Source organism: Poecilia latipinna, unplaced genomic scaffold (genome assembly GCF_001443285.1).
Source record: "Poecilia latipinna isolate Pla-1442-1.1 unplaced genomic scaffold, P_latipinna-1.0 Scaffold786, whole genome shotgun sequence".
NCBI lineage: Eukaryota > Metazoa > Chordata > Actinopteri > Cyprinodontiformes > Poeciliidae > Poecilia > Poecilia latipinna.
The window spans coordinates 13553-39447 of NW_015113402.1; the positions used below are offsets into that span (position 1 = coordinate 13553).

Here is a 25895-nt window from a genome sequence, read left to right on the forward strand (position 1 = left end):
TTGAAACTCTGATTTATCTTCATTTGAAGTTCAATCGTTTCTACAACTAAATCAGCTTCTTGACTTTATTCCAATAAGTATCAATGTTTTGAATGTTTGTTCCTCTGGTAAGGCGCAGAGCCACCGGTGGACCGGAGCGTTGTACGCCAGAATCTGTTTGGTGATTCTGTGATCTCTGTGAGAACGTTTTCTGTCTGCTGGACTTTAAGGTTTCCCTTCTGGATCTGCTGTTGGTTCCCTGCTGATGGTTCATCCTCTCATCTCCTTGCTTTTACCCGTTCTCCGGTCAGCCTGGACGCTTCCTGCTCAAGGCTGCAGATTATATAATCTGCCTGCTGCTGGATTAAAGCAGCCAGAACAGATTTTCTCGCAGCGCCGGCTGCTGTTTGACTCCTCCTGCTTGCTTTGCATTTTGAAGCAGAGAAACAGATTTAGACACATGAAGAGAAGCGGCAGGTCATCAAAACGCTGCTTCTGTACTGAACTTATTGAAGGTTTGACTGAATGTTGATACAAACCAGAAGATCTGAGAAAACTGTTCATTAAACGGGTCGCAGGATTGGCTGAAACAATCTGGAGTAATCCTGTTTAGAGCCGGTAATAAAGTCCAACGTTGGTCTCCATGACGACAAAAAACTTTTATTATGATGGATGGATGGATGTTTTTATTGTTTTCTTTCATTAATCTGGACCTCCAGAACCGACTGGACCTCCAGAACCAACTGGACCTCCAGCTCTGACCTTCAGGGTCTCTGACTGGTTTTCTTCGTCGTTTCTGCCCCTGATGATGTCACTGCTCCTCTTCCTCGGCCTGCCTTCTCGGCTCGTGTTCGCCTCATGATGTTTGGTCGTCAGCAGAAGAGAGAATCCTTTAAGCTCAACATTTCCCTTCAAACCGCCGCGGCTTTGGGAGGAAACTTGCTTCTGCTGCTTCCCAGGTTTAGAGCTTTGGACTTGGACTGTTCCCAGGTTTTCATCAAACCGCTTTCACATCAATTTACCGTTTACACCTGAGAGTCCTCCTGGTTCTGGGTATTTTTGTTGTTCTGAAGGAGATTGTGCCAGATCGACCCTGCAGACGGTGTGAACTTCAGCCTAGATTAGGCCCCGCCCACCTGGCCTCCTGATTTGCATATGAAATGAGGTCACAGATGAATGAAACAGTGAAGTCTTTGTTAGTGAGAGTAAATCTGCTTCGGGCCAAGTGGTTTCTGACTGGATCAGACCCGCAGGCATAACACACAAACTCTAAAGCTATTAATAATTTTTTGGTGCGTTTAATAAAATGACTGCTCTATGATTTCTGCACAATGATCCATGAAAAAGCAAAACTTTTATTTTGAAAAAACATGTGGAATATCTATTTGCAATAATTTATGAAAACATGAGGCTTTTATTTTAGAGTGCATGAGCTTTATTTTGAAGAGCAACAATTCTCTTTTTTTATATCAAAATAAAGTTGCAATAATACGAGCGTAAAGTTATAAGACAAAAAATACAAGAACGCAGTCTTATTACCAGAACAAAATCACAATATTACAAGAATAAAGTCAGTTGAGAATAAAGTCTTCTTCATTTCAGAACAAATTAGTTAAAATACAAAAATAAAAAATAAACTCATAAAACATAATTAAAGCAAGTGATTCTGAGCAACTTGTGAAGTTATAGTTTATTGGTTTAATAAAGTAAATATCAGTCACAGAGATTTAAATGACTTGAATCTATTCAGGAGAAAGAATCAGACACACTGAGCTTACATCTTAATAACTCTACCAGAGCTTTTTTCTTATGAAAATTACTTTTTCTCATAATTTTTTATGGGGCCCATAAACCATTGGTGCCCAGGGCCTCGTTTGAGCTGAGTTCGCCTCTGCTTGCTTTAGATGCGTTTCTTCCTCCGTTGAATCAGTTTCTCTCCATCCAGGCTCAACAAATCGATAATGTAGATTTTCTGACTTGACCTTCGGCAGGTGGATGGGCGTGGTCGCCATGACGCCCGGTCACAGCGTGGTCGCCATGACGCCCGGTCACAGTGGGGGGCAGGAGGTTTCTCAGAGCAGATGGAGGCAGATCAGCTTTAAGGAAAGTATCCGTCTAATCTCACCAAACCCACGTTCAGAAATCCGTCGGTATCCTCCTGCTTCCATCCAGCAGCCGCCGGCGCTGAGAGCTGAATACAAACCAGATCCTCGCCCCTCCCCCACCTGTCTCCGTCCTCCCGCCCCTCCCCCACGCTCCATCAGCATGCAGACGGCTGCAGACCCCCCTCCGCCTCTGATGTCATTTATTCATGATGGAGCTCACAGAGACGCTCTTTTCACGCCGTGGTCACCTGACCACGCCGCCACCGTGAGCTCACCCTACCGGCGGCAGCAGCCAATCACAGCCTCCGTCAGCCTCCGCCTGCTCTCATTGGCCGTGCATGTCAACAAACAGGTGAGACAGTGAACACAACGCTGAGGAGAACATGGCAGGGCCTTAAAGGGCCAGTCCGTCTTGTTTTCTCAGCCAGAGCGTTACAGGAAGAAACACAGAAACCAGTTTAAGCTGAATTTTATTATTATTGATAACATTCAGTGTCTGAACTGTTTCCATTATCCTTCAGTCAATCTAACTTAATTATTAGAGGCTTTAACAGATACAAAAACTCATTTTTCAAAATCAGAAATATCTGTTAAAAACCACTGAATTTATCATATAGGAGGGACATTTGCTAAATCTGTGGTACTTCTCAAGGACTGCAGAAAGTCTCCTGCACCGACGCGCTAGAACAAACAGGAAGTCGGCCATTTTGGATTAAACTTACATTTTAGTCACATTTTGGCTGTTTGTTTTTGCTCCTCCTAGAGATTTTTGATTGATCAGCTTGAAAAGTGGTGCTTTTGTTGATAAGACATCAGGGATGTAAAGTTATCAAAATTCAGATTTTTTTGTGCATGCTAAAGGGGCGTGGCCGAGCCTCAAACTTTGACTATGCACCAAAGGATTTTTGTTCAGATGTTGGTTGGCCTAAGTCCTTCCACAGCTCCTGCTTTCACTCATAGGTTGGTATTTAGTCGTACTCTGGGTTGTGTTGGTGGTGAATCTCTACATGTCGCCGTTTCGTACGTTTGGTTTTAAATCAAACATTCATGATCTGATTTAGTCCAAACTGCACAGGAAGGATCTTCGTTAACACAAAAACATCTCAGTAGGACGACATCTTTTAAACCTCATAACGGATCATCATTAGAAATGATTTCTTCAAAACACTGGAGGAAGTGTTTTTCTGTTCTTTGCAGCCAAACAGGAAGTGGCTGAAGGTTTGGTTTCCACCAGGACTTTGATATTCTTCACCTGTTTTTCTGCGGTATGTAAACTACTAGTTCAAGTTCTTTTGGGTCGGATACGGGCCCAGACTCCACTGACTGGTCTTGGTTAATATCGCTGAGGACGTGCCAGAAGGAAAGCTGTGGAGGCGTTTCCTGCGCTCGGCGCTGATGACGTCACGGCCTCATTCAGCCGGTGGGCCGCTCCAGTCGTGGTCCTGCATGCTGAGTAAAGTTTTTATGTGAGTGAACAAAGCCTGCTGGCAGCTTTTGAACAGCAGCTGTCAGCAGATGCAGCGTTCGCTGTCGCCTCGTCCATCTGAGCGTCGACCCTTAGAGCCTGGTTACTAGGCAACCGGTGGTCAGCGACCATGACCGCTTTGTTCAGCAACAAGGTGGAAGGAAGGAGGGAAACAGCCAAGACTCCTGATCACCATGAGGAAACCTTTTATTTCTGTTTAAAGAGACAAACCCAGGAAGTTTAATCTGCAGTTACATCACAGTTATTACAGCAGATCAACGCAACGCAGATAATCTCAGCAAGATGGCGCAAAATTACACAACCAGGCATGTGATGTTTTAAAATCATAAGTCATAATGTAGTTTAATCAGAGCTGACCCAACGTTTTATCTTGTTGCATTTTGCTAAATGTGTTTGTTTATGACGACCCAACGATTCGTTCGCTTAAACCCCAAAAACCTGAGCAGGAAGCGTGTTCAGTCCCTTCACATTACTACTGTTACTATCATTATTAATAATAATAATGCAGAGTAAACCTGCAGCTGAATGAGACTTTAACATTTTCAATGTAAAACATTAAATCACAAAGTTTTGCGATTTACAACATCCTTCCTGATGTTAACGATGCTTTTCCAGGCCTTGTGAAGTTGCTTGAAATGTGTATTTAAATCTATTTATTCATTAGTAATAATGTAGTTTAGTTTAACATAACTTGAACTACACATGCAGAACATTTCCATCCTGCAATGATCTAAAAAGAATAAACTCTTAAAACAGCCTCATGACTTCCTGCCATCAAAAAGCTCAGAGGGAAAAAAGTCCAGCCTGATGAACCTTCTGATCGTTGGCTGATCCATCGCTCAGCCTTGGGTCCCAACCAGGCAGGAGCTTCGTTTCGACCCTCAGCAGAACCTGATATTTATGGAAAGTCTCCCGGGCCGAACACATGGGGCCCATTTCGCCTGGTTCTGCTGTTCCAGCTTCACGCTGCATGCTAACGTAGCTTAGCCGTGAACCGGACAGCAAATGAGAAGTTCTGGGCTTTTTTCAGCCACTTCTGGAGAAGTGGGACGGATCCACCAGATGCCTGGACAACCAGTTATTCAAACTTATTTAAACTATTTATGCTCCTTTATGTAACTAAAACATATATTACTTTGCTCTGATCATGATCTGCTGTGTTTCAAATAAGGAAAGTTGCCCAAACTGGGAAAAGCGGAAAAGAAGGAAATAAAATGTAATTCAGTCAAATACGTTTTTCTTCAGATTTAACTGTAATTTTACATTTAAACTCATAAATACTCAGAGAAATGAGCCGATTGTGACATTTGGGTCGAATCGATTCATTTCTCCAGCCTGGAGAACCTCAGGTCTGTTTTCACTGAGGAGAAACACGAGGCTGCAGCAGCTGCCGTCATTAACACAGCTAATGAGATAATCCACACACACACACACACAGACACACACACACACACACACGGGAGCAGCAGATTACCGATCAGCCGATCAGAACACCTTCAGCTTCTCCCTCGTCTCCGTCCTTCAGCTACGCCTCCTGCTGCGCTCGGGCCGCACTTATGAGTCTCATCTCCATGACAACCAGCTGGAAGAGATGAGGTCATCGATGCATAACAATCACCGCTCTCACACCCTGACCTCTGACCTTAGTGTTTGGTGGTTCAAACTGGTTTCCAGACTTATTGATACCAGGACTAACACAACGTTGTGTTGGGAACTAACACAACAATTGATTACCAATACACACACACACACACACACACACACAGTTGTCGTTGCCCCGCTGCCTGCTGGAACAGGAAGCTGAGGCTCCAGTTCACACAGGTTCATAAAAACTAAAATAACAGACGTGAAAACTTTGCCTGGTCCGATGAGTCCAGGCAGTTTTAGAAAATGTTCAGCAAAGTGGGCGGAGCCAAGATACATGAAGGGGCGTGGCCAGGTGTGGGACGAGAGGAGAAAGTAAAGGTGAGGACCCGCAGCAAATTTAATGACATTTCTTATGACATATTTTCAAAAAAGTGACTAGAAACAAATCTAACAACTTTTTTTCAAAATTCAGTAAGTCAGCGACATTTTTTCAGGCATGTGACTGGATGGTTTTAACCTGAATGTGTGGCTGGGTGATGTAGAACTGTTGGAACCAATAGGAAAATTCAACTGTAGTACCACCATTCAACTGAAAGAGGGCAGCACTGAGGCGTTTTAGGCCAAATATTACAGAATTAAAACACAATATTACACAAAAATGACTCAATTTGCACTAAAAAATATAGATGGAACTGGTTTACAGTTCAGTTTCTCTTCCTGTCCTCTGATGGCCTCTAGTCCCACAGATCGCCGTCAGGCGGCCATCTTGTCGATATGAACCACTATGAAGCGATCAATGACTTTGTTTTGAGGTTTTGAAAACATGAGGAGCTCCAGATGAGGAACCAGTTAGAACTGGAGCCTCTCCAGTGTTCCCAGAACCGGGCCTTTCTGCAGGAAGTCCAGACCGTCTGAAACAGGAAGTCCAGACCTTTTTCTGAGTTTTTAGGGGAACTGGTCCTGAGCTTTTTCTCTTCCAGGCGTTTTGACCTTCGGAGCTCGATCTGTTTCCTTCCCTTTGCAGAAGTGAGAGGAGGCACTTCCTGTTTCTAGGTATGAGGTCGTGACCTCTGGACCAGAACTGGTGATGCTCATCGACGCTGTGATTGATCAGACTGGTCCCACTGGTCTCACTGGTGGAGCTAATGGTTCTCACAGCTCATGTCTGCATGAGGGAATCTGTCCTTGCGTGACTTTGTCTGCTCCGATTGGCTGAGCCTCGCGCTCTGCTGCGGTTATGCAACACCTTGTCACAGGTGCATTGTGGGACACGACGAGGAGGTGACCGTGGTCGATTAGGGAGAAACCTGAGGTCGTTTAATCTCCGTCACCATGGCAACCAACCAGCTCAAACACACATCAGTAAAGAATGTTGTTATTGATGGATGTCCCACCCCGGCCTCCATTCTGTGATGTCACACACTGAAGGAATCTGATTGGCTGAGGATTACATAACGGGAGCCACATCCATCCATCAGGAGAGAGAGAGAAGAAAAGGGGGAGAAGAACGGAGCGAGGGATGGTTTCAGGAATTCCTAAAGGTCAAAGAATCGAGGATGAAGAGGAAAATGAAGTTTGAAACGTCAGAGAGACAAGAAGGAGAAAATCCTGACATGAGGAACAAAACGAGCAATGAAAGGAAGGCAAAGGAGAGAGGGGGGGAGCAGCTGAATAATCTGGGGCATCGGGAGCCACGTGGCCGTCTCCATGACAACCGTCTCCCTGAGAGAGGGCTGTGATTGGCTGAACATGTCCTCCACCGACACTGATCTACAAATAATCTGACTGTGAAAATATGAGACATCAGACGCAACTTTTCTGCTCAGAGAGAAAACTGGCTGATCTCTGGCGCCCCCTGGCGGACAGATTTTAAAGAACCAGTTTGATTTCTTCCAGGATAAAACAACCAACGAACCGCCTGCAGCTGCTAAAGGGTCCAAAAGAACCGGAAATGAACCATGAAGCATCCGAACAGAGACAACAGAAAACATGCAACGTTTAATGTCAAGTAAAAAATGTCATAATTTAATGTCTGCTGCAGCTGGTGACCAGATACATTTACTCAGTTTCATTTGCTTGAGTAACTTTTTTTAAGAATGTACTCCGACTACTTTTAGAAGTATTTTTACTATGTTGTACTTTTAACTTTTACTTGATTATGAAATGTTTTTACTCTTACTTGAATAAAATTTCTGGATTTTCTTCCCACTCAATGAAAAACAAACATATTTTAACCAAAAATCCACCAGACAGACTCAAACCTGCAGTTTCTGTTAAAGTTTCATAAGATTTTTATTGAAAGAAACTGATGTGAAAAAAATTCCTTTTGCCTGATTTTGTTGTTTTTTGTTATTTATATGAATTATTGTTATTTTAGTCCTAGAGATACAAAATGTTTTACTTAACTTTACATTTTGGTTCGCCTATTGGTGTAATTTTTAAATATTAAATAACTGATCATTTGATCAGCTGAGTAGAGATTTGACCAAATATTTTTTTATTGGCATAATTTCTTGGACGGATATTTTTACCTTTACTTGTGTAAAAAGTTGAAGTATCGCTACTTTTACTGGAGCATCTGCTGGGGTCGATCTTCTCTGGGGAATTATGCGAAAATTACATTTTTCATATGTTTTTTTTTTCTCATTTGGGTTTCTAAAAACAAAACATCCAGCTGGTTTTTGATAATAAATGTTTTTCCATGCTTGGAAAACGAGCTTTTCAAAAAACCTCAAGAATGTAACACCACTGAGTTACCTGAGTGATTCTACATTTGGCACTTCAAGAAATGACAAAAAAAACTTTTCATTTCTTAAAAAGTTTCTCAGGTAGTCTATTGAAAAGGCATTAAACTTTAAAAAAATCTGTAATAGCCAAACATTAGCTACATATTTTATCATTTTTTCTCAGATAAAACGTATGTTTTGCTGTATGTTATGTCAACTCTGTTACGGACAATATAGACAGTGAGTGAAAAAAACAATAAGTTCTAGCAGACTAAAATATTTTTATTCCATTACACCAAGTGTCCTACTACCCCAATACTTTAAATTGAGATGTTTTACTTAAAAATACATTTTAAAAAATCAAAACATACTCAACTTTTCACAGAGTTATTCGCACAGGGGCAAACGTTTTTCATTAAAACTCATTGAAAACCATCATTGTTTTAGAAATAAAATTGGTCAGTAATACTAAATCACAGCAGAAGTCAACCAACAATGTATTTGGTGCTCTGGACAACAGTTTTCCTTTTTCTTGTGAAAGTATGTCATAAACAAGTCAACTCTGTTACCTAACAGAGTTGGTGTTTGTGACAGAATTGACAGGACCAGAATAATTCAGAACTGAAAACTCTGTTACCATCAACTCTGTCACATTATTTGATAACAGAGTTGATAGTAACAGAATTGACAATTTCAAACATTTTTATTAAAAACTCCACTTGTGAGTAGAAATTCTGAAAAAACATGACACCACTGAGAAAATGGTTTAAAAACCATTAAATAAACTTGTCTCTGATCAAAGATCTGTGGTATTTTTCTCATGATACTTTGGTAACAAGATTGATGTTGAAAACAGTAACACCTGGTGATTGTGATTTTTAGACTAACATATTTCCCAGAGAATGGCACATAGACCTGTGTGTGTTTGAGGTCTTACAGGAAAAGTAAATGACTTAACTTTATGCAGTTTATATAGCCGTAGAAGGCAATTTCACAGATTTACAGGGACAAAACCATATGGTAACAGAGTTGACAAAAAAATCTCACACATTTTTAAAAGAAAATAAGGGTATTTTGAGTTAATGTGATGTTGTTATTAAACTGACCATTTAGGCAGTTTAAAAAAAGGTAGCAAAAACAAATTCACCAAAGAAAAATAATAAAACAGGTTTTTGCATCATTTTTCAGGTTAATAAAAAAGACAGTACCCAATTCGGACGACAAGAAGTCTTGGTTTTTCAGCTATATAAAACAATTTTAAATGTATTTACTTCAATGTTTTTACTTGTTCAATATTATGATCCATTAAAATGAGTAATAAATTACTAAAACATTTAAAAATTGAAATATTTTAATATACCAGACCAAAAATAATGACTCTGGACATCAAATGTATCTGCAATTATAGAATCACTCACCTAGCAACCCCAGCAAATCCCAGGTCGTTACCTAGCAACCCCAGCAAATCCCAGGTCGTTACCTAGCAACCCCAGCAAATCCCAGGTCGTTACCTAGCAACCCCAGCAACTTTTCCATTTGGCCCCCAAATAGTATTTGCTTCTCCGTTTCAAACCCAGACTTTGCTTCATGAAATGAAACACAAACTTGTTTTTTTCACTATTCAATAATTATTGCGTTAGTTTAGCATAAATGTGGCCACAAACCTGATTTTAGTTGGCCAGGAGTTCTGTGGTGGAAAATTTAATTATCGGATTTTTATGTTATATTACCTGACAATATATTTCCCCACCACAATTCTCACTTTGGATTATGAATTATGTAATATTGTTTCTTGTTCATACATTAAATTTATTTAAAATGTATTTAAATGTCACCAGCTCGTAGGTTTTTGGCTCCACATTGTTTCCATTTCATGTTTTCTACGTCAGTTTGAGAAACAAAACATTTTGATGAATTTGACTGGCAACTAATAAGAAAACTGAGGAAGAAAACATTTAAATTAATTACTTTAATGCACTGGAACGGTTTTCTTCTTTTTAAACTCGTTTTTGTTTCTGCTTTGTTCAGGTGAGACGATGCAGTTTCCTCTTCCTCCACAGCGGGGCGCTAGACTACCTTTTTCTGAAGCTTCAGAGCTTTTCAGTCGGTTCCTGCTGCAGCCTTCATGTGTCTGAGTTATGAATAATTATCATCTGTTATCAGGCTTCAAAATGAGTTTTTCCTCCTTCTTCTGTGAAACTCACACAGCAGGAAAAACAGAAATAAAAATAATTTCATTGAGTTTCCACAGCAGAATGACTGCTAACATTGTTTTTACGTCAGTTTTTCTTGTTTTCATGTAGGAATCAGTTATTTTCTTTAAACCACGGGTGAAATACATCATCAGTTAAATTTAAAACATCATTTTAAAATAATAAAGAAACAGAAGGAAAGACGTGATCTTTATTGAGGAATGAAGCACAAGGAGCAGAGTGATCTGAAGGACCTGCAGCGACTCCCGGTTCTGTTTGGACTCATGGAAATGATTTAATGTGACGTTTTAGCAGATCCAGCTAACAGCAGAAATGACTTAAAAACAGAGGAAACGAAGAAAGAAGCATGGAGGAAAAAAGCAGCAGCAACATTTCAACCTAAAATCCTTCAGAGAATCCATTTTATTGGCCAGTCTGTCCACAAAACTGGAATTTGACTTTGGTTTCATTTTGCTCTCAATGTAGATAAATTATAAATATAAATATTAATTTAGTGGTAAATAAAAAAAGATTTTTTGAGGACCTCAGTGGACATGACAACCAAATGTTATGTAAAGATTTTCTGAAGTTTGTTTCTTTGTGGTAACTGGAGACCAACAAGCACTCAGCGCCCCCTCTGGTAGCAAAGTGTAATTGACCCGTTTTTATTGGATGACGTCAAACTGAAAATGTTTGGCTTCTGTTGTAAGTTTACACAATCAAAATGTTTAGCTTATCTAGCAGTGGAGACAAAATGGGAATTCATATTTCAAACTCATATTTTCACCATTTTATTCGTTAATATAAAATTAATTTTTTAGACTAAATATTTCATCAGCAAGCTAAATATTTAGCTTACTAATTATGTATTTATGTAGTTCAAGGGTAAATATTTAGTTGGTTAGCTAAATGTTTATCTTTGAACCAGATAAATATTGAGTCATCAAACACTTTTTGTTAACCAGCTAAATATTTATGTCTAAGTAAACATGTCATTAATGAGCTAAGTACTTAGCTACCTCAGCTAAACCATTAGTTGGTTAATTAAATAGCTAAATATTCAGTTTGAAACTGTGGCACTTATAAATAAATGAATAACATGGTGAAAAATGAACACTCTTTGTAAATAACCCAGATTATTGCTGTTACCTTTTCACTGTGTAACTTTACTAACGGTTCCTCGTCGTCTGTCCGTCTCTGGTCCACCTGGTAGCACTTCCCCAGAGGCTCAACCAGGACAGATCATTTAAAATCCCGGCAGGAAGGATTTTGGATTCAAGCCTCGGATATTTGTTTCTGCTTTAGCACCGTCTGTATTTGGTTTCTGAACATTTTCACGTCTTTCTTGTTCAAGAGTACAAAAACCTCAAATCTTTATAAAAGTCAAATATTTGTGTTTTGCTGCAGTTTTTTTTCTGAAGGCAGAACGTATCGATGGAGTTCTCCAGATCAGAGCGGGTCTGGGGTCAGGAGGTCACGTTGACCTGGACCTGGGCGGACGGAGCCTCCTGGTCAGCCGCCGCCGTCGGGACGTTGATGTTCGGGTCGTCGTCCACCTGGTAGCACTTCCCCAGGGTCTTGATGATGCTGAAGTTGTAGCAGGCTGTTTCCGCCAGGCTGTTCTCCAGGATCCAGCCCTCTGACTCCGAGTCCGGATCCCCGAGCCGGATGACGTTCTCCATGGCCGTCTGCAGGTACCGAACTCCAGTCAGAACCAGCAGCTGGTAGAGAAAAGCAGCGACGCTTTAGAGTGAAAAAGTCTCTGCTGTTGGGTTTAGGGCGCAGCGCAGGTTACCTCGAAGAGCCAGATGAGCAGCACGGTGAGGCCGATGGACTGCATGGTGCCGGTGTAGTGGTCCAGCAGGGCCTGCTGGCAGCCTCGCCTCCACAGGTTCAGCTGCTGGCTCTGCTCGTCGTAGTGCGCATGCGCTCCGGGGTTGCTCAGGTTGTGCTGGATGCAGGGGCGGGACGACAGGGTGCTGCAGCAGCTGAAGGGAACGCTGTCCATCAGGTACTTCCCCTCCACGTTACTGCGCACACGGCTGCAGAAAACACAGAAGCATTTCTCCTCCAGTTCACAGTAGCATCACTCCATTCAGTCGTTTTGACCGTCATCTTCTGAATCTGCCGTCTGGAGCAGAATAAACATTTTCACTGTTTATCTGTTGTTTCTAACTAAAGGAAACAACTTAAAACCAGAACCAGGGGATAACTAACCAGTTAGCAGCTGACAGAAACCAGCCCATTGCTCTAAGCTTTACTGGACCTTCGACTGTAGAGAGACAATGGCTTGTTGGAGGCGTTGACTCTGCTGAAGTTTGAAACGATTCGATCTGATTATACTCAACCGCTAATGTTTGGCTGTGACTTCAGCTATCTACGCCATGAAGCTAGATCTGAAATTGCGTTTGCGTGAACAACTATCCCCACTGTGAAGAGAGAAATGCCGAACTGAACGACATCTTGAAAGCGCTGAAGTTTTCCTCTCAGTCTGATTTTAATTGGTCAGCATCTGGTAGCGTGATGAACATGGACTGAGTGACTTTGTTCACTTTCTGTGCTGCCACTGCATAGACTATAGTTCCCTACATAATCGTTCACAACTCCGTCTTCTGTTTGCTGATTGAGCTCAAAGAGAGAAATCCCAGACTGGAACTGTGTAGGAAGTCAACGACCCGGCTAGTGTTGGTGTTTGAACCATCAAATCTCACATTTTTAGCTTTTCACCGGTGGTTGAGATCCCTACACTCCACAAACACGTGGCTTCCACTCTGGTGAATCCAGTTTGTTTATAAAAATAATTTGACTGATGGACAGAAAACTAAGATCTACCATATAAAGACTTCATCTCAAAACCATCTCCGAATGATACAGAGCCACAAACTTTGGATTCAAAAAGCCATTGCCTTAAAAAGCAACTAAACAATTTGAAAGAATCAACAGTTTTAAGACGCCTGACTTTTTTAGTCAAAAAAAGAAAAAGGGGGATCTAAACTTGTGAGCTGGCTTGATGGTGCGGAGAGAAACATCACAGTACTGGTAGTCGCCAAACAAGTGCAGAAGTCTCGAAGGTGAGAAGCTGGAAGGAGGAATCAAATTTGATTGCTAGAGGGGTTTTCATAATATCATGAAGCCCATTCGAAGAATGAAGGCATGCTAAGAGAAAGGCTGAAAAATACCAGGCAAGAGAGTAAGGTGCGGAGCCAGGCAGGAGATGGGATCAGTTTCGGGGGACACAATCGCCTGGAGACAGGCTGGAGGACAGGTGCCTGCTGTAAGGGAACCCTGCTGAAAATATGAGCGAAGAACAACTGAGTCATGAGACGGTTGACCAAAAATGTCAACCGTCAAGAAGAATTACTGAGAGACCTTCAGAAAGCCTGGACAAGGTCTTGCAGAGGTAAGATCAAGACCTCTCACCGTGTGTTTGCATAAGTCCAGACGGTACCTGATCATTTGACTGCAGTACAGACGGATTATTCTGAGATCTGAACCTGAGATGAACCCTCCTGATTAATCCTTTGACCTCAGTATCTTATCTGCAGTGGACCGGTGACCTCAATCTGAGAATCGGCTGTTCTCCGTCTTTAAAACATCCTCGCTAAAACTTTCTCTGCAGACAAATTTCCACAACAGTTCAGCAAACGTCTCCATCATGGATAAAACTCTCCTGTGGAGAAATGCATGTCTGTCACGGAAAATCCTGAAACGTAGAATCGACTCAGACTCATTTAAACCGATTTATTTTTAAGCACCAATTCTCAAAGACAAGCTTTTTTAGTATGTGACTTCTCACATTTAGTGTTATTGAAAGAGAATGTCATAAATCATTACTGAAGGCAACAGTAGAGGAAACAATAGCATGAGTGTTATGTGTAACATCTCTAGACATAACCCAGTGAATACCTAACAGCGTTTTACTGGTAATTTACTGCTGTCCACCTCCATCCATCCATTGTCTTTTTCAACATTTGGTCACATGGAGTAGCAGGTGCAGGAGGAAAACCCAGACATCTTTTCAGAAACATTCTCCAGGTCATGCTGAGGAACTCCCAGGCATTCCCAGGGATTCCCAGGCATTCCCAGGGATTCCCAGGCATTCCCAGGGATTCCCAGGCATTCCCAGGGATTCCCAGGCATTCCCAGGCATTCCCAGGCATTCCTAGGACGCGTTTATAATCCCTGCAAATCGTTCTGGGTCTCCCACCATTGGGACATACCCACTACCTGCTCATCATACATGCTACCATATTCACATGTTCAAAGCTGAACTCAGAGGTTCCTCCGTCTTTATTCTACCTTGAGACTTGAATTCATCTGACCTTTGGTGTGTTTATGATCTTGTTTTTCAGTCATCATTCTTATCTGACGACCATAGACGAAACGGCAAATCAAGAGAATCACGTTGTGTTTTTATTTTTTCGTCACCTTGAATGACTTGCTCTGCAAACAAGGCCTCGTCTCTCATATCCATCTCCTGCTCTCTCTTACCATCACTTGAGAATCAGGATACTGATCCACAAACAATGTCCAATCACACAACGCTTTACATAAGGCTGGTCTTCCAGCTCAGTCTAAGGGATTCCTGGGCCAATTTTTGTCACCCAACTGTGTCAATGAGAGCCGATTTTGACACTTTGGATGAAGTATGAGAGAGCCTTTGAAGGAGCTGAACCACTCCAAGCACCACTAAGCACCACAGTTTGTCAACCAACTTAGACACAAGGCATTGTGAGTGCCTTGAAAATGCCAGGAACAACCCAGTGATCCCAGGAGTTCATTTCTGGTGGGACTTTCCTGGAAAACCTCCACAGGGAGATCTTCAGGACGCATCATGACCTGAACTACCTCAACTGAGCAACACCTCCAATCCAAGAACCCAGAGTCTGACGGAGCTCCCCATCCTTGCTCTTTCAGGAGTGGTTCATATCTCCATCATCAGACACAATAGACCATGTCTGTCAAGTTGGACACAAGAGATTTTTGGGGCTTTTAGATGTCTTGGAGATGCCAGGACAATGGATTGTAACTCTTTAAGCAAGACTTGGCACCACTTCTTACTCTGCAATAAGATTTCTTCAGAGATCTTTAAGAATCCCTCACCAGGGATGCCTGGAGTCTTAACGGCTGGAATCCTCCATGTTTTAGTTCTCTCTGGTTCACCACCCTGGTAGTTACTATCTTCTCTGCATGTCAATGTTCTGCAGACCTGCTAGCGACCGATTGGTTCAGGTGTGTTGAACCAGGGAGAGAACCAAAGCTTGAAGGATACCCTGCTCTACACTGCCACACTGAGTTAAAACGGGAAATTACAGAACTTTAAAAGTCTTTCAGTAGCTCTGATTAAACTTACTCCACCACAGCGCTGTTGGTCATGTCAAGGTAGCGACTGCTGATCCACTGAATCTGGAACCAGTCCCGGTAGTCGGTGTTCCCGCAGCACTGGAACTGGATCTGCAGCAGGTCCAGGGTTTTCTTCAGGTAGCAGCGGCCAGGTGTGTCCGTGTCTTTGTAAAAACGCATTGTGTTCCTCAGGCCCAGGTACAGGGCCTCCTCCAGCTGACTCCGAATACTGTAGCACATGAGCGCCCCCGCCAGGACGCAGGCAGTGAAGAAGAAGGTGCAAACTATGTAGGGCATCATCACCAGCTTCCAGCGCAGGAACTTGTTAGTGTCAGCGCAGTCCAGGCAGATCTTACTGCCGACGTAGTTGATGCCGCAGGCTGCTAGTCCTGTGGTGATGAGCATGTGTGGCACGTAGAGAATCCCCTGCTCTGACATCACTTCCTGCCATTTCTGTATCTCTATTTTGAGAAACAAGCCCAGTCCAAACAGAATGGCTCCAGTCACCACAGAGATCCAGTTGAGCAGCCAGAGGACTTCAGCTAGCTTCTCCCTTTCAGTCTTGGTGAAGGTGATCTTTCCGACTGCCATGTCGGCCCTCTGCTTCAGAGGGACTTACGTCCAGGAGGAACCGAACATGGTCAGCTCCAAGAGAGCCTCAAGGCTGCAGAACCAAAACAACCAGCTGGTGTTTGACCATGAACATCTCCAGGGTCTCAAACATGACAACTGCTTCTTGAACAAAGTTCCTAAATATCTTTTGCCAGTGGTGGGCAATGCTAGCTAAACAGTTAATAGCGCTAACCCTTAGTTCCGCTAATGCTAAAGTGCTAACTTCAATTCAAATTATATCTGCCCCTGAAAGAGTGAAACTCTCGAGCACCAATTTAATTTTGACATTATAAATGTACATGTTCAATAATGCTGTTATATATTGTATTTATGTTTATTTCTTGTTCTCAACAGTCTATTATTTCTTGTTTGAAATAAAATTATTGGGAAAAAAGAGGAAATGGAACTAAATAGCCTTAATGCGCTTCAAAATAAGAGCATGAATTTAAATGGCTAACTATCTTATTATTCAGAGTTGATAATAAACCTTAAACACCGATGTTGAGCTTTATTTAACTGAAAGTTTACTAAACACCCAAGTTACCTAGCATGTTGGAATTTAAATTAGGGGAAGCTAAGTGTGCTAAATGTTTTCAAAGTTAGCCAACGCTAACATGCTAAAGTGCTAAAATTAGCTCTGCAATTAGCAAATGAATGAACCCACCACTGGGTTCTGATCTGTTAATTATCTTAGACTTTCTCCAAATTTCTCATTCCAACAGAATAAGGCTTTCAGCTCAAAACACTTTAAGGCTGAAAACGTTTCGTACATCACAAACAATATTTCTAAAAAGTAGGTCAGCAGTGCTTTGTGAAGGTGAAGGCAGCAGTAAAATACAGATGATTATGTTTCACCTACATACAATTCAAACAGTAAATCGTTCCAGGATAGAGAGCAACTTGCTTTCTCTTGGATTTGGACGGAAACACTCGACTCTTCAGCACAGCGAATATGACTTCATCCCACAGATCTGCTGTGAGATTAACCGATCAGCACCCGGCCGGTGCGTCTGGTCCACAAGGGTCCAGCTGTCAGAGGTCCAGTCGGTGTAGCCTTTGTCTGAGTGAATGCTCCAAGATGGAGGAGGAAGAGGAGCAGCTGAAGCTGCCAGCAGGGTGTCATAAGGAGCTTAATGAAGTATTTTAGGTTCTCCACAACTCCAAAGACAGCAAGCACATTGGAACTGCAGACAAAGAACAAGGTCAAAGTTTCACTTCTGGAACATTTTCATTACAACGCCGTCGGGTTTCTGTCCTAATCAGAGACCCGTCTGGTTAGGACGGGTCTCTGATCATTTCATTTACAAAATGAGAGACACAAACAGTGAAACATTCTAACTAATGTGAAATACAGGAGTGCCTGCATCATTTCCAGTCTGAAAAACAGCAACAGGAAACAGAAACGTTTAAATCTGACCTGAAGCGGGTCTCTTCCCCAGGAGGAGCCGTTTTTAATCGCTGTGCTCCTGCTCTGCGTTCACACCAGACGGCCGTTATCCCCTGGAAAAGTTCGATCTGCCGCAGTTTGAGCCATGAAGCAAACGCTGCGTTTCTGGAAGGCTGGGTTAACTTCCCCTGCTGCACTTGTAATCTGCTTACTGCTAATCAGGCTTGTTGTAAGCTGCAAAATCTCCCACCATCAGTTCGATTGTTAGCAGGAAGCTGAATTAAGTGAATCCACTCATCTTGCATTCAGTCATAAAGTGCATCTGTAATGCTGGACCTGCCTGCCAGTGTCAGAAGTACAGAACGATGCCCATTTTGTGCAGCTCATCTCAGGACTAAAATTAAATATATCTTTGTTTTTACTTGTTTCTGGCAGTAAAAATTAAAGGTTACCATTTCCAAACCTAAAAACCAACATCTATATTTACCAATAATCTGTAATTTAGCGACAGACAGTAGAAGACAAGAAGGACAGTAGTAATGAAATCAGGTTTTCAAAAAAGAAAGAAAGAGAAGAAGGACAAAAGAAGGTGTTAATTTGTAACTCAATACTTCAAGAGAGGTAGATATACTAAATGTGTGATTATGAACCTGTTAGCTTAGCTAGCTTAGCTACAGACTAATGTTAGCCTGCATTTCACCAGCATTTAATAAGTGAAGTGACATATTTAGAGAGATTTTCATATATTTAGCTTGTGTCTGTACCTTTTAACAAACTTAGCACAAGTTGAAGTCAGCAGCTCCATTTTTCTGTCCCTATGAAAAATATGAGCAACAGTGTTCAGTGGCATGCTAGGCTAGTTAGCATGAGGGCAGGGCGTCTGCTTGGATTTCTGTTTGTAGACTGTTGTAGCTACAGTTCATAAGTAGTAAATATTGTGCTATTGCCAGTATGTATCTTCATATGTTTTAAATTCATGTCTGAGCAAAAGTCAGCTTGAAATATTTAACATTGTCATTATTTACGGTGCTTTGTGCCCGTTTACAGTGTAATTCAGCTGAAACTCGGATAAACTAACATCTCCAGAACAGACACACAACATATCAGCATCACCACTTTTAATTTTATTCACCTTAAACCAACAAGATTTACAGGATCAGATGTCTGTTATGGATTCTGCCTGTTCCTCTGTCTCTCCTTCTGCTTACACACACACTGCAGCTGACATAACCATGTTTATGTACGACTGCCGGCAGTCACATGTAAACAGACTGAACCTGATTAACTGAACCTGATTGGACTGGACCTGATTGGACTGAACCTGATTAACTGAACCTGATTGGACTGAACCTGATTGGACTGAACCTGATTAACTGAACCTGATTAACTGAACCTGATTAATTTCCCTTTAGGGAGCCAACAGGCAGCAGAGGAGAATAAAAGCTGAACTCTCCAGTCCTTCTCTCTCCTGGTTCCGTCCATCAGGAGACCAGTGGACCGGCGCTGGACGGTGAATGTAACTCTGGTTCTGATCCATTTCTATGACATGCATGGCTTCTAACATTTAATCATTTTTCGGCATTATTTCTCAAGGTAATTTACACTCAGGGGTTTTGGTCTGGTTCTGGTCTGGTTCTGGTCAGGAACTCCAACACGTCCAAAACCCTTCCAGTCATTTTCGATTTAGGAACATAATAAATCCATACAACCAGTAGAGCATAAAAACCTGGACAAACAACTAAATCACACAAATTCAGACATAAAGCACAAAATTCATAAAGTTTATTGAAATAAACAAATCCTGTCTGAATCCATAAAATCACCAACATCACAGTTTTTCTGCTGAGCTTTGTTTTATTAGTGAGATAAACTGAAAAGGTTTGAAAGTTATTTGAGCCGATTGACAAATATTAACTTCAAACAAGGTTTTAAAAACGATTAAAGAGAACGTTTTATTTTAACAACCCCTCACCTGAACAAATTTAACTTCTTTAGTAAGAAAACTCCACATAACACCAGAGTTGTTCTTTTGTTTGTTTTGGTAAATCATAAATCAAAGAAAACAAAAAGACCTTCGGCTCTGGCAGCAAACGTCTTATTTCAGTCAGCTACACCTCGAACAGAGACACGGAGGAGTCGTAGGACCAGTACCCGAACCCAAACCCGAAGGCCGGGAACACCGGCGCTGTGAAGCTGGTCTGGAAGGTGTGGAGGTGGTAGAATTCATCAGAGGCGACGGCGTAGAACGACATGATGCCGGCAGGGACGTCTACATAAACTCCTACTCTGCAGGACATGAGGGACGCGTACGGCATGGTGTAAACCGTTTCCTTCTTGTTGTGCCAGAAGGAGTACTGCCTTTCGGTGCAGACCAGGCTCCAGCACTGGTCGTTCCAGCCCAGCCTGCAGTCGGCCGTGGGCCCCTTCCTGCTGATTCGCTTGTAGCTCACGGCGATGACCACGGGTCCCTCCCTCTTCACCTCCCAGTAGCTGCGGCCAGTCAGCGGGTTTCTGCAGAGCACCTGCCAGCAGCAGTAGTCGAAGCGCTCTGGGTGATCAGGGTACGGCTGCTCCTCCCTCACCACAGTCACCTTCCTGTTGTCATCTGACAGCTGCAGGTTCCTGTGAGCCGTGTTCGGGTCAAATTCAATCACACAAGCATCTAAAAAACAAGCAGCCAAACATTATTCATCATCATTATTGCTTCTTAAGTTCATGTAAACCATGTACAATATTTATTTTGTGGTTCATGAAAGACCCTCAAAGCAGCAAAGAGTTTCTTCCAACAGGCCAAATTCATCTTACACTTCTTTAAGCCCGACTTCATCCTCTGTTCTCCACAGTTTTCCACTCTGCAGGAATCAACACACATCAGTTTAATGGCTTAAATTCATAAAGCAAAGACTTTAAAATAATGTCAAACAGTTATTCCCAGTTTCATACTTGAGAGTTTCTAGTCTGCACATTTTATGCTTCACGCCGCTGGACAGCAGACTGACTCCTGTGTGTCCAGGATTGTTGTAGCTCAGGTCCAGCTCTCTCAAATGTGACGGATTTACGTTCAGCGCAGTGACCAGATAATGGCAGCCTTCCTCTGTGACCTGGCAGCCAGAGATCCTAAAAACACAACATGCTCTGTGTTCATTTTAAATATATTCAAGTGTAAAAGTGACATTTAACTGGCCGTAGATCAGGCTTCTGAGGCCGACCTGAGAGTTTCCAGTTTGCACTGAGGATTCTCCAGACCCCCAGACAAACTCTGCAATCCTGAATCCATCAGATCGTTGTTGCTCACATCCAGCTCCCTCAGGCTACACTGGGAGCTGATGATTGCAGCCAGAGTGTCACAACCTCTCCATGTCAACTTGCAGCCGCTCAGCCTGAATAAGAGAACCATTCACATATATCATGAGAAAGCAACAGTACCTCTAAGGAAGGTATTGTTAGAGGCAATGTAAGAAATCATTTGAAACAGAATGGTACTAGGCTGAACAGCTCCTAGTACATTTGGAAGATTTTCCTCAGAGACAAACTGCTACATCAGTGTCTCAGCCAGCAGATAACCAGGTGACTGGACACTGCATGCTGCGTAACCCCTACAGATGGTCTTATCACAGATTCCACAGGTCAATCTACCATTGCTGCCAGTCAGATTGCTTGCATGCTATGCCCTGCTAGGTCCCACTGGATGACTCCAACAAACAGGGAGGAGCCATGATGTATCTGCAAATGGAGACGAATCTGGCCATGGTGGAGAGGGAAAGAACTGGTTAAAGCCACGTCAATGGAGAAAGGGCTGTAGAGGAGAACCCTGGACCCCTTACTGTGACTGTTGCTACGTTGGCATGCAGTTATTGCTGTCGAAACAAAGACTTTATTCATGAAATAACCAGTTCAGGAAGACAGCTTTATCCTAACCTGAGAGTTTCAAGTGAACAGTTTGTGCTCTCCAGTCCAACAGCCAGTTGGCCGACTCCTGCATCTCCCAGGTTGTTGTAGCTCAGGTCGAGCTCTTTCAGGATGGAGTCCTGGGAGCTGAGAACCGAAGACAGAACTTCGATACCTTTCTGTGACAGGTCACATGCACTCAGACTGAAAAGGAAGGAAGACAGAAATATGGTTCTTAAGTATTAAATGTTATTTTAAACAGTTGGTTAAAGAAAATATAGAGATTTGTCTCGTACCAAACCCTCTTTGCAATTCTGACCACTGGAAGCAATCGCATAAAAGCCTCCTCTGAAGACGAGTACGTTTTCAGGTCAAACATGTCCATTTCTTTTTCGGCCAGTAAGATGAAGACCAAGGCAGACCACTGGGCAGAGGACAACTTATCCACAGTAAGACGTCCTGAACTCATGAACTTTTGGATCTCCTCCACCAGAGAATTGTCATTAAGTTCATTCAGACAGTAAAGCAGATTGATGCTCTGTTCTGTAGGCAGCTCAGCATCAAGCTTGTCCTTGATGTACTTGATTGCCTCCTGGATGACCTGGGTGTTGTTTTCAGTTTCTTTGACCAGACCTTTTAACAGACTCTGGCTGGACGGCACCAAAAGACCCAGGAGGAAGCGCAGAAACATGTCCAGGTCTCCTTTTGGACTTTGCAAGGCTTTGTCAACAGCAGTGTTGTAGGGATTGGATTTGCGTCTCGCTAGCATAACAATCCAACTTGACTGGACTTCTTCGAGCACATTGACCTGTGAGGTCATGAAAGTGAGATGAACGTACAGAGCAGCGAGGAACTCCTGAACGCTCAGATGGGTGAAGCAGAACACCGTGGCCTGGTCCTGCTCGCCTTCTTCCTTGAAGATCTCAGGAAACATTCCAGTGAAAACTGACACCGATTTAATATTGATACCAGATGCTCTAAGGTCTGATTGGTCGAATACAAGGTTGCCTTTTTCCAACTGCTCAAAAGCCAGTTTTCCTAAAGCTAGAATCTTTTCCTTGCATGACGGATTCCACTGTGTCTCTGCCTCTGTTACGGCCTTCTGTCTGAACTGGACCAGCAAGAATCTGATGTAGAGCTCAGCCAGAGTCTTCGGGAGTTCTTCTTCTTCTCTGTTCTTCAGCAGGTCTTCTAGGACTGTGGCAGTGATCCAACAGCAAACTGGCATGTTGCACAAGGTCTTCAGGCTTTGGGATGCGTTGATGTAAGGCATGATTTTGCTGACCAGTTTGTCATCTTTGTATTTCTTCCTGAAGTACTGCAGTTTCTCAGCATGATTGAACCCTGCAACTTCAGTCACCAGGTCTACATGTTTGGCAGGGATCTGGCTGGCAGCGGAAGGACGTGTGGTTATCCAGATGTTTGCAGAGGGAAGCAGAGTTCCTTGGATGATGCTTGTCAGCAGCACGTCCACTGGAGCAGACTCTTTAGGGTCAGTGACTTTCTTGTTATTAATGAAGTCCAGTGGAAGTCGACTCTCATCCAGACCATCAAGGATGACAATGACCCGGAACTCCTTAGAGTTGGAGATATCGACCTCTCTGGTTTCAGGAAAGAACTGTTGAATAAGCTCAACCAACTTGAACTTTTTGTCTTTCACAGCATTCAGCTCTCTGAAGCTGAGTGGAAATGTGAAGTGGAAGTCTTGGTTGGCTTTGTCTTCAGCCCAGTTTTGTGTAAATTTCTGCGTCAGGACTGTTTTCCCAATGCCGGCCATTCCAGTTGTCATCACCATTTTGATTGGTTTACCTGTTCTAGAGTGGCTTTTAAATATATCATCATATCTGATGGTTTTTTCTGGTTTGGCTGTTTTCCTGGATGTGGATTCAATCTGCCTGATCTCATGTTCTGTGCTGAATTCTTCGGTTTCTTTTATTGTCAAGTTCATTTCTATAAAGATTTCCTCTTGAGCTTTTGATTTTCCGCCCTTTTTGGATTTTTCCACTGAACCTTGCAGCTTTTTCAAAAGCCTGGACTTGAGATTTTGCTGGCAGTCAGCAAAACCCTCTGAAGGAAACAATGATGGACAAAATCAAAGAGATTATGTTTTGTTAAACGAGAAGGCTACTAAAATAAACTTCAGCATCTGTGTAAGTCCTAAACCACATCCAGTATTTACATTTTTGAATGTCCTGTGATGGATCTTTCATGACCAGAAGTGGTTAATCCACATACCTGACATTGGTTCCCCATTTTGGCCGGCCAGAACCTGAACAAGGTCGTTACGCTCAAGCTTCCTTAAAACCTTTTTGGTCACCTCCAGAGTACTTTCACAGTAGGTCTGTATCATCTGATCCACTGTGTCAGTCCGGTCTGCTTTATCTATTCGACTCTTTGGGATGATTGGGAAGTCTCCCAAAACCTCCGACTTTTGCAGATACCATTTAAACTCTTTCAGCTCAGTATCTCCAAGATCTTTGAGCGCTCGCAGAATCAGCTCCTCAGACGCTGGGACAGCACTCTGCTTTGCCTGTGAACGAGGGTTAAAATGGGATACTGTTGCAAATCATACTAATGGCAATGATTATAGCTGTATTTCTAAACTTTTAAATGTTCCAGTAAGTGCTGTTGGAGTTTTATTCTGTCTAAAGAACCTAATTTTACAAAATTAGGTTCCTGAAATTAGTACCAGTATCATAGTGTAATTGGTATCTGTTATTTTATACTGCTATCATGTTAGAAATAAATACATGAATAAATAAAAGTAATTTCAACAAAAGTTCTGCCAGAGAAGTCAAAAGAACGATCAAAATTGTAGAACATCTGATGGGAAGAGCTTCAGAAACGCTGCAGTTTTTCCCATGAAAACAATAATCAACACAATTGGATGTAACGGCTCCTACTTACACTCACTGCACAAGACTCCACTGCTGAAGAAAACAGCATGTTAAAATTTGTTACAGCTAAATATTTTTGGCAAGCTTTTTTACACAGTCTTGGATCCTTTAATAACTGCTTACAATTATTGCATATCTATCTTCTCTTTGTTTTAACTTTGATTAATGTTCTAACTTAAATGTTTCAGCCTTAAAATATGAACTGTATTTGCAACATCATTGACTTTCTCAGTAACACTTCGTTGCAATGACTAAGCATTCCTGTTATAAAACAGCTGTCAGTTATTCATGAGAACATCAGTCATCAAATCAAAGCAAAAGTGAATCCCATCCTTCTGTGCCCGACTCACATAACGAGTTGCTTGCCTGCTTTTTTTATGCGAGTTCAGACGTAACCGTTGCAAACACACAGCAGTGGAGCAATAAGGCTGATCATGTATCTGATACAAAGCAAACAGACCTCAGATAATTACTGCATGGAGCTTCAGGCTTTAGCTTTTTATGAGAAACAGCCATCTTGGACATCGAGTTAGCTTCTTTACAACCAGGTAGGATGATGTGAAAAAAATTTAATCTATTCACAATTATTGGCACGAAGCAAAGAAAAAACATCTAGAGAGATTGCTGACATTTAGAGATGTGCACAGATACACGACTCGTTGCTGAAGCACCTTTTCTTTTTACTCTGAACAAAAAAAGGCCCTTCTGAAATCATTTTATTTGTTAAAAGCTTATCTTACCAGTGCCTTAATTGCACCCAAAACACCCAGATCCATTTTGAGTTTATGTAATCTGTTCTGATTTTATAATCCCACAGAAAGAAAGAAAACATCCTTCACCCAAAGAATAACAGGAGTTTTATCAACAAATGTCTTTTTTTGCTCACTGAACTCTGATTGTTTGCTTAGAAACCACAAATCTTTCCAAATATTTTCTGCAATCTTTTCATTGTTGTAGTTTAAAGTCAGATCCGACGTGTTAAATATGGATTGATGGCATAAATAATTGGTCCAGGTGAGACAGTCTTACCTTCTTCATCATCCCTGAGCTGCAGAACAAACACTGACACCAAAACCCCAGAGCTTCTGCTGCTGGTTCATCTGTCACTGCCGACTCATATCCTCAGCATGATGACCTCGTCGCCATGGCAACGGGAGGGGCGGGGCTTCAGGACACCTCATAAAATCTTTTTAAAAAGTTTGATCAAACGAACTGATGTCAGAAACAGGATAACAGGGTTTTATCGTCTTTACAGTGAAGTTATTTTATTGTGTTGAACATGGATCTGATGAACCTCTAATGGGATTTCAGTTCTTATTTTATGTGAAATGTTTCCATGTTTTCATCTTTTGAGACTGATTCTCTCTGTAATTCATTAATCTGAACAGTTGAGTCTCTCTGTTGCCTGAAAGACGTCGTTGTTACGACTGGCTCAAGGTCAGAACAAAACGGGAAACCATGCAGGGTTAAGGTGCAAACAAATTTATATTTATTACCACAAACAACAATGGATTGTGGATATCAGTATCAGTGGTGTAATGCAGATGCTTGGATGTGTTGTATGAGTGCATATGGAAGTGTTGAAGTGCAAAAACAAAGACAAACACAAAAAGGAGGGGAGCTGAGGCCTGGCAGCAAAACACCACAAGCGTCAAGTGGAGGCTGAAGGCGACACAGAAGACGGAGACAGCCG

The 25895-nt window shown here is 42.2% G+C and overlaps 2 protein-coding genes and 2 long non-coding RNA genes across 4 annotated transcripts; 1 reads left to right on the top strand and 3 right to left on the bottom strand.

Annotated features, from left to right (window-relative positions):
* The first annotated feature begins 218 nt into the window (after nucleotides 1-218).
* LOC106956060 (uncharacterized) lies at nucleotides 219-630 on the top strand. The gene is made up of 2 exons (XR_001426707.1): nucleotides 219-456; nucleotides 495-630. It is a non-coding gene; the product is annotated as an uncharacterized LOC106956060 (long non-coding RNA).
* Nucleotides 631-11368: 10738 nt separating this feature from the next.
* Nucleotides 11369-16419, bottom strand: LOC106956061 (photoreceptor outer segment membrane glycoprotein 2-like). Its single transcript, XM_015046632.1, has 3 exons — nucleotides 15429-16419; nucleotides 11871-12117; nucleotides 11369-11796 (listed from the first exon to the last, which is right to left on the bottom strand). Exons 1-3 carry the CDS (start codon nucleotides 16007-16009, stop codon nucleotides 11542-11544), a joined length of 1083 nt encoding a protein of 360 aa, XP_014902118.1. The 5' UTR covers nucleotides 16010-16419; the 3' UTR covers nucleotides 11369-11541.
* Nucleotides 16420-16733: 314 nt separating this feature from the next.
* LOC106956062 (uncharacterized) lies at nucleotides 16734-17790 on the bottom strand. Its single transcript, XR_001426708.1, has 2 exons — nucleotides 17448-17790; nucleotides 16734-17214 (listed from the first exon to the last, which is right to left on the bottom strand). It is a non-coding gene; the product is annotated as an uncharacterized LOC106956062 (long non-coding RNA).
* A 1385-nt stretch (nucleotides 17791-19175) lies between these two features.
* LOC106956053 (NACHT, LRR and PYD domains-containing protein 12-like) lies at nucleotides 19176-25428 on the bottom strand. Its single transcript, XM_015046623.1, has 8 exons — nucleotides 25232-25428; nucleotides 23541-23835; nucleotides 21602-23372; nucleotides 21336-21509; nucleotides 20627-20797; nucleotides 20361-20534; nucleotides 20223-20269; nucleotides 19176-20079 (listed from the first exon to the last, which is right to left on the bottom strand). Exons 1-8 carry the CDS (start codon nucleotides 25241-25243, stop codon nucleotides 19526-19528), a joined length of 3198 nt encoding a protein of 1065 aa, XP_014902109.1. The 5' UTR covers nucleotides 25244-25428; the 3' UTR covers nucleotides 19176-19525.
* Nucleotides 25429-25895: the final 467 nt, after the last annotated feature.

Bases quoted from the DNA above. Each gene is read 5' to 3' on its own strand.
- LOC106956061 (XM_015046632.1), bottom strand. From the start codon at position 16,009: ATGGCAGTCGGAAAGATCACCTTCACCAAGACTGAAAGGGAGAAGCTA. The intron at 12,118-15,428 runs GTAAGTTTAATC...TGTTTTCTGCAG, and splicing joins ACCAACAGCGCTGTGGTGGA to CCGTGTGCGCAGTAACGTGG. The intron at 11,797-11,870 runs GTAACCTGCGCT...TTTCTCTACCAG, and splicing joins TGCTCATCTGGCTCTTCGAG to CTGCTGGTTCTGACTGGAGT.
- LOC106956053 (XM_015046623.1), bottom strand. The intron at 23,373-23,540 runs GTATGTGGATTA...TGTTTCCTTCAG, and splicing joins AAATGGGGAACCAATGTCAG to AGGGTTTTGCTGACTGCCAG. The intron at 20,535-20,626 runs GTCGGCCTCAGA...TTGTGTTTTTAG, and splicing joins TGCAAACTGGAAACTCTCAG to GATCTCTGGCTGCCAGGTCA.